We start from the raw sequence: 11,311 nt of genomic DNA, 5'->3' as shown, positions 1-11,311 counted from the left end.
CATTTAATTTTTGTTGTTGAAAATTTAAGTCTTATTAAAAAATAATATTTTCTTATTTGAAAATTGAAATATTTTATTCACAATTCGTCTATTCAAGCTGAAGATTTTTCTCTTCAGATTAAAAATAAAACCCTTTTTGGTTAAAATAACTTTTGTTTGAAAATTCCACCTTGTGTTTGAAAATTGAACATTTTGGTAATAAATTGAACCATTTGGTAAAATATTGAATTATTTTCTTAAAAAGTTATCTTTTTTGTGTCAGAAATTCAACTCTTTTGTTAAAAACATATCCTTTTGGGATGAAAATTTATATAAAATTGTATAAAAGATTAAAATGCTGTTCTTTGAATATTAATGGTCAGATAAAATTTTAAGTTGGTCCCTGAAAAATCAGGAAATTTGGAAAACAAAATTTTTCGAAACTAGAAATACAAAATCCGATTTCAGTGCTACCGGGGACGATTTTTCAAATCAAAAATACTTGAATTATTATTTCTACGTGAAAAGTCGAGATTCGTCCACTGTGTTTACATGATAATTTTCTGGTATCGGAATAGGGATGTCATAAAAATCGGGCCTAATTGAGGGAGGATTGTTCATCTTATAGGACCTCAAATGTTTCTCACACTCAAAACACAATTCCAGATCCACCATTCTATCTTTTTGCCAATTTTTAATTTGACCAATCATACTATTTAATTTTGCCTTGCGTCCTGAATTTATTCTATCTAAACGAGACCTCCTTAAAGGCGTTTTATCAATCTGTTTTGCTCTGTCTCCAATCCCTAATAAATCGGAATAAAACTGCTCACACTTAGCTGTATGCATGTAAAGGCAAAACATTGTAAAATCTCTTTTTACACGCCGATTTTTTCTCGAAAGATTTGCATTATCAGCCTTGGAAGTTCCTTTAAAACTGACTTTTTCGATTAGTGCTTTTTCAACAGCGTCTGAATCTTGAAAAAGAAATTATTTAAAAAATATATTTATAGTACCATCCAGGAGTATGAGAACATCTAAAAAACTAGATGCATTATTTTCTGTTTTGAAAATTTAACTATTTCACTGTAAATTTATTTTTTGTTTAAAATTTATATTTTGGCGTTAAAAACGAATTGAATCTTGTCTGGGTGAAAGTTCAACTTAAAAAAATATGTCCTTTTTATTAAAATTTCATCTGTTTTAGTAAAAATTTCATCTTTCTTCGATAAAGTAAATAATGCAACTATTTTTTTGGGTTAAAAAATCAACTCTTTTCGTAGGACATTAAACTTTTTTTTGAAATTCATATTTACTTGCTGAAAAGGCAAATGCATTTTTTTCGATGAGAACTATTTTTTCTGAAAATTAGTCTTTTTGATTTCCAAATCAACTTGTTTTATAATTTTCATTTTACTGCGACAAGAATGCAACCTTTTGATTGAAAATTTAACAATCTTATTAAAAAGTCATACTTTTTGGTTAAAAATTCGACTTTTTATCGGAAAATTAACTTATTGTTTCCAATTCTTATTTTGGAATTGAAAAGTGAATGGGAATCTTCTTTGGACAAAAATTAATTATTTTTTTAAAAGTTTTTTTTTAATTCATCTAATTAAGAAGAAATTTCATCTTTCTTGAATATAAATGCAATTGTTCGGTTGAAAATTCAACCTCTTTGTTAAAATGTTGTCTTGTTCATTTTAAAATTCACCTGCTTCAGCGGAAATTATATCTTTCTTGGATAAAAATGCAACTATTTGGTAGAAAATTCAACATTAAAAAAGAAAATTTAGTTGTTTAAAAAAGTTTAACTTTTTGTTTAAATTTAATATTTTGGTGTCAACAAAAAACTGAAATCTTTTCTGGATCTTTATTCGATAAAATGCAAATGTTCGGTTTTGTTTAAAATTTATATTTTGGCGTTGAAAAATAAACTGAATTTTTGTTGGGTGAAAGTTCAACTTAAAAAAAAATGTATTGATTTTTATTAAAAATTCATCTGTTTGGGTACGAATTTCATCTTTCTTCGATTAAATTAAAAATGCTACTATTTGGTAGAGAATTCAATAATTTTGTTGAATTTTTATCATTTTTGGTTGAGAAAAATCGCCTTTATGGATTGAAAATTCATTTTTTGTATGTTTGCAGAAGTTTATTTTTTGTTAAAAAATTCAACTATATTTCTGAAAAACAATTCATCTAAATAAAGAGAACTTTGATCTTTTTTGGATCTTAATGCAACTATTTAGTAGAGAATTCAACAATTGTGTTAAAAATTCATTTTCTTCTGTTAAAAATTCGTCTTTTTGGAATAAAAATTCAACTTTTTTCGTAGAAACTTATTTCTTGTTTAAAAATTCATAATTTGATCGTGAAAAGTCAATTTAAATGTTTTTTAACAGAAAATTGAATAATAATTTTTTTTATTTATCTTTTTGATTTCAAAATTTATCTGATTTAGTAGAAAAATATCATTTTTTAAATGAAAACGTAAATTTTGGTAATAAATTATTTATGCTTTGTTTGAGTATTCAAATATTCTGTTTGAATGATTTGGTGGATTCGATTTGTTAAGAAATCTTTTTTTTTCTTTAAGGTTTATATTTTTATTTGAAAATTAATCTCATTGGTTGAAATTCTAACTATTGTTGAAAAGTTATATTTTTTAATTGAAAATTCAACTACTTGGGTTAAAGATAAACCACATTGTTAAAATTTTTTGTTGATTGAAGGCTTATGTCTTTGGTTGAAAATTTAACTCCTTAGAGGAACAACCTTTTTTTTTGTTTGAAATTAACTTTTTAACTGAAAATCTAACTTTTCCATTTTTTAGATTGATCTTTTTTAGTTGAAAATTCTTCATTTTTGGTAAAAAATAATTTTCTTGGTTTGCAATTTCATTTTTGTTGCGTAAAAATGCATCTGTTTCATTGGCTTGAAAGTTGAACAATTTAGGTAAAATTTATTTTCTTTCTTCAGTAAAATATCTTTATTTGCAATTGAACTTTCAATTTAAAAAAAATAAGTTTTCAAAAATAGTTAAACTTTTAACCAAACAGATGAATTTTCAACTAAAAATATACAAAAGCAGATACGTTTTTTAATCGAAAAGACAAATTAAAAAAAAAATATGTTTCAATTTTCATTCAAAAAGATTTTAGTCTGTCGTTTTATCATTATAAGTTTTAAACAAGAAGTAAATTTCCTATGGAGATACTTGAATTTTCAACCCGAAAAGACGAATTTTCAAAAAGCAGTTGAATTTTCAACCAAATAGGATTCATTTATAACTGACTTGTTGAATTTTTAACCAAACAGTTGCATTTTTATATAAGAAAAATGCATTATCTACAAAAATAAATAAATTTTTGAAATAAAAACACAAATTTAAAAAAAAGAGTCGAAATTTCATTCAGAAAAGAATTTTTTTGGCTTCTCAACATCAAGGTATGAGTTTTAAATACGAAGTACATTTTTTACGAAGATACTTGAATTCGAAACAAATCAGCTGAATTCCAAACAAATCATTTGAATTTTTATTAAAAAAGTATGACTTCAACAGAATTGATGAATTTTCAAGCAAACAGTTGAATTTTATCCAAGAAAGATAACATTTCTACTAAAACAGATGATTTTTTAAATCAAAAAGACAAATTAAAAAAAAAGTTTTATCTAAAAAAGATTTCAAATTACTGTTCATCACTTACATATGACTTTCAAACCTTTTTGGTTTAAAATTTTATTTTTTGGGGAAAATTCGGTTTTTCTTAGGTTGAAAAATAATTTGATCTAAAAACTGCACTTTTTCATTTTTGGTTAGAAATTTGTTGTTTATAAGTTAAAAATACAACTGTTGGTTCTAAAATTAGTTAAAAATGAGTCAGTGACTAAGAAAGACTTGCGGACGCCTCCATATTTTTTCTGATAATTTGCGAACTGTTAAACGTTTTTGAAATTTCTTGTGCTTGTTTTGAAAAGGACATTTTTCTGTTCATTTTGAATTTAATATAATTTTTAACAAAAAAGTTAAAAATGATTTTATCTAATTTTTTTAGATATCCTCCAAAAAGTAAGTGCATATTCTCCATCGCTAGTTTTTTAGCTGTCCTCGTACTCCTGGATGGTACTCTGTAATTTGAGGTGTAATATTAATAAAAAATTTAATATTATCATCATATCTTAAAACGTGTATTATATTTATTTAAAATAATATTTTATATAATATAAATATTGAATATATTTACCATTTTGTGGGGCTGCTTCTGTCATCACGGCCAAGAAGCCTAATAAAATTATGATAGTTGTCAAGGCAAGCATTTTTCCTTCGCGGTTACGAATGATATTTCGATATTTCTTCATTTTCAGAGTTATGTTTTCATCATTATTTTGTGCTAAAATTCAAATTAGAATATTATTTTTTTATACAATAAAAAAAAACGAAAAACAGCGATCAGAAAAAGATTTTTTTTTTAATTGGAGAAACAGTTGATTTAAGATAAATTTTATTATTTAGAAAATTTTTATAATTAAAAAATATTAATTATTATTAATGTTAATGAATATAATTGTGAAATATAATAATGAAAATAATCAATTTATAGGTATTCAACAGAAAATAACTTCAGAGTTTAAAAAATCATTGAAAATAAATAAAATAATTTAAAATTAAAAAAATTTTGTTGGAACAAAGAACCATTTATTTAAACAACAAAATTTTCTTTGGTTGAAAAGTAAGATCGATTGATAACTTGATTTTTCGAATCAGCAAAATTTGTTTGAAAATATTTATTTTTGTCTCTAATATAATCATTTATTTAAATAAAAATTATGAATTTCTATATATTATCTAATTGTAAAATTAAAAAACGGTAAAATATCTTAATATCTATTTTATATTTGTACGTAAGAAAAGAAGTTATTTTTAAATTGGTGAAAAGAGTAAAAAAAGAAAGAATATTAAATTATTTTTAATAATTTTTTTATAATAAAAAAGAAATAAATTTTCTTTGGAATTGTGTAGATTTTAGATTATCTAGATCTGGATTCTCATTTCGCGATGCAGGAATATTGTATCTGAATTACCGCATTGCTATATGATGCTAAAAATTTCAAATTAAAAAAAAAGTCATCTTTAGTCTTTTTATTATATAATTTAAATAATGTATTATTTGGGTTTTAAAGTGTAGAAATTTTAATTTTTTTAATGCTTACTATGAAACAATTAAAATTTTTAAATAAGGAGTATTTTAAAATTAGACCATTTGAATTTTTCAGTTCAGATCAATTTCAGATAAATATACAACATTTCAAAGATATCCAAATATTTCAGATCAATTCGAAAGATTTCACAAACATATCAATAATAGATGTCAGCAAGATTTCAATTATTTCACAAAAAATCTAGATAGATTTCACAGAGCACCCAAATAATTCAAAATCAAAGAGTTTTGATAAATTATAGCTTTGAAATTATTTAAATTTAAACAATTTATCTGGAAAATGGTTTGCAGTTCAAATTTACAAATATAAAATAAAATAATTTAAGTTTAGTTAAATAATAAAAATACTTAAAGATTTTTAATTGCAATCAAAAGTTTTTATAAAACTATAGAACTTATACTAGAATTAAACTTTTTTGTTCGAAATTTTACTACTTGGTTAAAGATTTGTACTATTTTCTTGAAAATTCTATTTTTTTGTTTAAAAATCAATTTTTTGTTGAAAATTGATCAGTTTTAAATAAATTTCAGATTGTTAATTTAAAATTTACATATTTTATTATAATTTCGTCTTTTTCCATTGAAAATTATTCTTTTGGATTGAAAATTTAACTACTTTATCAAAAACTGAACTACGTTGTTAAAAAATTATTTATTATCTGAAGATCCATCAGTATGGTGAAAAATTTAACTAGCTTGCTGAAATTTTTGTTTTCGCGGAAAATATACATTTTTTAAACTCGGAATTTAAATGTTTCATTTTTTGTTAAAAATGTATGGTATTCAGTTTAAAACTCAACTATTTTGTTGGAAATTAATTTTTGGTCAAAAAATTACTTTTTTCGCTTATGAAAAAAAATGTATTTATCTCTTTTTACTAACAGTTTTATTTCTTTTCGCTTTTGAAAAAAAATGTATTATTATTTTATTTTATTTAACAGTTTTGATGATTATTCGTCTTTTTTTATGGAAAATTCGCATTTTTTATTGAGTTCAACTATTTGAGATTTAAAATGGCAATATTTTTTGGTATAAATATTAACTGTTACAGTTTCTTTTAAGAAAATATTTATATTGCTTAAATTTGATTTTTTTTTTATTTAGAATAACAATTTTTTGTTGGAAATATCAATTATGATATTTTTTGCTAAGAACTAATATTTTCTGACTGATGATTCGACTATTTGGTTGCAATCTAATTTAATTGTTAAAAATTAATTTTTGTTATTTGTAAATTTATTAGTTTAGTTTAAAATTCAGCTATTTTATTAAAAATCTAATTATCATTTGAAAGTTTTGGTTAAAGCTTAATTTTAGTTAAAAATTCATCACATCGGTTGAAAATGTAACTAGTTTTTTAAAAGTTGATATTTTTTGTTCAAAAATTCATTTTATTTTATGAAAATTCTACTATTTGGTTAAAAACGAACTCTTTTTTGTTGATAATTCATATTTTTGTTTTTCGGAAATTTTATCTGTTTAGGGTCGGGATTCAAATATTTTTCGAAACTGTGTTCGATTAAAAATAAAAATATTTTGATTGAAATGTTTACTATTACATTTTTCGTTGAGAGTTAAAACTTTTGTTTAAAAATTCAACTATTGGATTGTGAATAAACTTTTTGGTCTAAATTTAAGTATTTGGTTGAAATTTAAACTTTTTTATCCACAGTTCATATTTCTTATTCAACGGTTTTGTCGAAATTTACTTTTATTACTATAAACTTCAACTGTTTGGTTGAAAATTAAGTTTGTTGTTCCAAATTTGGTTTGAAATATGAACAACTTCCTTAAAAATTGTTAAGTTTGATTAAAAATTACTATTTTGTGGTTAAAAATGTAATAATTTGGTAGCAAATTCTTCTCCTTTGGACAACAGTTAGTCCTTAATGGATAGAAATGCAAACGGTTAAAAATTAATTTTTTTTGGTTGAAGATTCAACTATTTTGTTAAAATTTAAATTATTTGGTTCAAAAATAACCTTTTGTTGAAAATTCATATTTTGTACTGAAAATTTCAATTTTTTTTTTAGAAATTTCGTCTTTTTGGATTCAAATTTTAACAATTTGCTAAGAATTCAAGTGTTTGGTTAAAAATTCATATTTTATGGTTAAAATTTCAACTATTTTGTAGAAAATTATATTTTTTTAGCTTGGAATTTTCACTATTTGTTGGACATTTTTAAAAATAAATTTACCTGTTCTTGATTTAAAATAAAAATAATTTTAGTTGAAATATCAAAAATGATATTTTTCGTTGGGAGTTCATCTTTTATGGTTGAAAATTCTAACATTTTGTTGTGAATTAACTTTTCCATTTAAATTTTAATTTAACAATCCTGAAATCTTCAAAAAACTTTTTGAATTTTCTCAGAAATGTCAGGAAAATTGTTTTTTTTTCTTTTAAAGTATTTATTAGAAATTCTGATTTTCTGTTAAAAAATATTTTTTGCTCAAATTGAAAAAGTGCATTCGCGCGTAGCACGTGGCTGATTATTCTATAGTTTTTTTTTTTAATAAGAGTAAAACAAAAAATAAAACTATATTTGAAACAGAAGCGACGGAGTTTTTTTTTCTTGGTGCGGGTAGAGACATAGACTTATAATATTAAATGGCACAATTTGTACATAATATAATAATATTATACTATATCAAAATTTAACATGAATCATAAATAATTAATTAACAATGAATATATAATAATAATGATTAATCAATAATTAATGGAGTATAAAATTCATTTTGTCAAAGAGTTCACAAATTCTACAAATATTGCCAAATATTTCGAAGATTTCAAATTTCTTATATGATTTTCCAAATACTTTAAATATTTAGCAAAAATTTCTGATAGATTTTGAAAATTTCAGAAAAATTACAATAATTTTTCAAATATTTCACAAAGCTTTCCCCAAGATTCCACAAAGGTTTCAAATCAATCTAAAAATATTTTGCAAAGATTATGGATAGGTTTAAGAGATTGCACAAAGATTTGACTTATTTCAGAAAAATTTCAAATAAATTTCAGAGTTCGCAAAGATTTCAATGATTTCCTAAAGTTTTCGATAATTTCGCTAATATTTTGGATCGATTTAAGAGATTTCAATAAGATTTCAATCATCTTCTAAGGATTTCGAAGATTTAAAATATTTCGCACAGATTTTGGATAGATTTAAAAGATTTCACAACAATTTTAATTTTTCCACATAAAATTTAGATTGATTTTAAAGTGCACAAAGGTTCCAATGATTTCCCACAACAATTTCAATAATTTTATAAATATCAGCAAGTATTTCAAAAATATTTTAAATATTTTGCAAATATTTTCAAAGATTTCACAAATATTACCAAACATATCAAATATTTGTCAAATATTTCGCAAAGAAATTAGAATGATTTCATAAAGATTTAAAAAAATTCGCACAAATTTCAGCTAGATTAAATAAATTTCACGAAGATTTGAATAATTTCCAAAAGATGTCGCGAAAACTTTGAAGGTTTTGCAAAAGATTTCCGATGTATTTAAAAGATTTAAATAAGATTTAAATTATTTTCTAATGATTTTAAAAATTCAATACATATTTTGGATAGATTTATAGGATATCTTATAAAGATTTCAACTTTTTTGTAAAGATTTCAGATAGATATAAAATATTAAAAATATTTTCAAAAGACTTCCAAAGATATTCTAAAGATTTTGAAAATATTTCGGATCGATTTAAAAGATTTCACAAATATTATCAGATATTTCAAAAATATTTTTAATATTTCGCTGGTTTCAAAGATTTGAAACGTTTCATAAAGATTAAAATTATTTCACAAGTATCAAATATTTCGCAAAGATTTCAATGATTTCCCAAATATTTTTCAAGCAATTTAGATAGATTTCAAAGATTTCAATAATAATTTACCAAAGATTTCCCAAAGTTTTTAATAATTTCGCAAATATTTCGGATCGATTTAAGAGATTTCACAAAGATTTTTGATAAATTTTAAAGATTTCGCGAAAATTTCTATATTTTCACAAAAAATTCAGATTGATTTTAAAGTGCACAAAGATTTCAATGATTTCCCTAGGATTCCAAAAAGATTTAATAATTTCACAAATATTAGCAAATATTCCGCAAAGAGTTTCAAAGATTTTACAAATATTTCAATGATTTTCCAAATATTTCGCAAAGATTTTAGATAGATTACAAACTTTAATATTTAACACAGATTTCGGATAGATATATAAGATTTTATGAAGATTTTAATGATTTCTCAAAGATTAAAATAATTTTACAAATATGAGCAAATATTTCGGATATTTTAAAAAAGATTTCACAAATACTTCAATTATTTCACAAACATTAAGATTGATTTTTGAAGATTAAGATATAATTCCTCAGAAATCATAAAATATTTCACAAATATTTCAACGATAACCCAAATATTTTTCAAATATTTTAGATTGATTTAAAACATTCCACAAATATTTCAATAATATTTACCAAAGATTTCAATAATTTCGCAAATGTCATTAAAAATTTCGCAAAAAGTTCCAAAGATTTCACAAATATTTCAATGATTACCCAAATATTTCTCAAAGATTTTAGATAGATTTCAAAGATTCCAAAAATATTTCAGTAATTTACCCAAGATTTCACAAAGATTTCAAACATTTAGCACATATTTCGAATAGATTTATAAGATTTCACAAATATATCAATGATTTCCCAATTATTTAAATAATTTCACAAATATTAAGAAATATTTAAAACATTTCGCAAACACTTTAGAAAGATTACAATGATTTTCCAAAGATTTCGGAAAAGTTTCGGAAATTTTAAAAAAGATTTCACAAATACTTTAATTATTTCACAAAGATTTCAATAATTTCGCAAATATCATTCAATATTTTAAAAATATTCAAAAGATTTTCTAAATATTTCGCAAAAATTTCAGATAGATTTCAAAGGTTCTTCAAATATTTCAATAACTTACTAAATATTTCAGAAAGATTTCAGATATTAAGCACAGATTTCGGCGAAGATTATAAGATTTTAAAACAATTTTAAAAAGATTTCAAATATTTAAATCAGATTTCGCAAATGTTTCTAAAAATTTTAGGAAGATTAAAAAAAAACAATTATGTTCTCAAACATTTTAAAGATTTTAGAAAGATCTCAAAGATTTCGGATATATTAAGATTTCACAAATACTTCAATTATTATTATTATTATTATTTTGATAATAATAGTAATTTCACAAATATCCCTGGTCGCTTTTTCGAGGGTGGGGGGCTGCCCCCGAGGGCTCCAGAACCACTGATTTGAAATATATTTAGAAAAACAACTTACGTGGGAAAAATTAAATTTTTGGAGAGACATGCACCTGCTTCTGCACTAGAATATGAGGAACTGATTCTTAAGAAGTCAAGCCCCTCCGGAAATATTGAAAAAGGTTGTCTTTTGAGTAAACTTTCAAGTCATTATCTTCCCCAATCAGAATTTAGGAGTGAATTTTCCTTAAGTAGTAGGTGCATTCAAGTGGGTGGTAAACCCTCAGAAAAGGTACGACAGTCATAATTTTGACCTGTCCTGGAACAAAGGGTCATCCGGCAATTCTGGAATGGTTAATAGTTTATTGAGGGTCATATACTGCTCTTGCAAATTTTTGATCTCTGCTATAGATTACACCAAAAATTACAGTTTAGAATCACTCCCAAACGTTTTCTCTAAATTCTTAATTAATTAGGTATTTTACATTGATTGGGGAAGTCCAAGAGGGCGCACTCGAATTGAGTCAACAGCCAACGACCCTTACCTTTCCAGGTCCAAAGTTATTATTTATTTAAATAATATCATTAAATATTTACTCAATATTAATATTTATATTTAAAATGATAAAATAATTGATTATAATATTTATATTTTATTTATTTATATTATTAATTATTTGATATTATAATTTTATTCAAAAAGAATGTTTCATAAGTAAAATCCAATTTCGCATAAATGAAAATTAAACAGTGTATAGCTCGGAAATACATAAGGGCAAACAAATAATTAAAAAATTTGATTTATTGTTTCATGTTTATGCAATAAGAAAAATTACTTTTCATATTAATT

The 11,311-nt window shown here is 23.1% G+C and overlaps 1 protein-coding gene across 1 annotated transcript; it reads right to left on the bottom strand.

Moving 5' to 3' along the window:
* Positions 1 to 321: 321 nt before the first annotated feature.
* On the bottom strand, positions 322 to 10,606 carry LOC117173069. The gene is made up of 3 exons (XM_033361447.1): positions 10,541 to 10,606; positions 4,227 to 4,373; positions 322 to 956 (listed from the first exon to the last, which is right to left on the bottom strand). The coding sequence occupies exons 2-3, from the start codon at positions 4,339 to 4,341 to the stop codon at positions 496 to 498; spliced, it is 576 nt and encodes a 191-aa protein (XP_033217338.1). The 5' UTR covers positions 4,342 to 4,373; positions 10,541 to 10,606; the 3' UTR covers positions 322 to 495.
* Positions 10,607 to 11,311: the final 705 nt, after the last annotated feature.

The sequence above is a fragment of the Belonocnema kinseyi genome, chromosome 5 (genome assembly GCF_010883055.1).
Source record: "Belonocnema kinseyi isolate 2016_QV_RU_SX_M_011 chromosome 5, B_treatae_v1, whole genome shotgun sequence".
Classification (NCBI taxonomy): Eukaryota; Metazoa; Arthropoda; class Insecta; order Hymenoptera; family Cynipidae; genus Belonocnema; species Belonocnema kinseyi.
This window is presented reverse-complemented; position numbering and strand designations above follow the sequence as displayed.

Coding starts and splice junctions, on each gene's coding strand:
- LOC117173069 (XM_033361447.1), bottom strand. CDS start 4,341: ATGAAGAAATATCGAAATATCATTCGTAACCGCGAAGGAAAAATGCTT. Junction 957..4,226: donor AGAAGCAGCCCCACAAAATG/GTAAATATATTC, acceptor TTCTTTTTCAAG/ATTCAGACGCTGTTGAAAAA.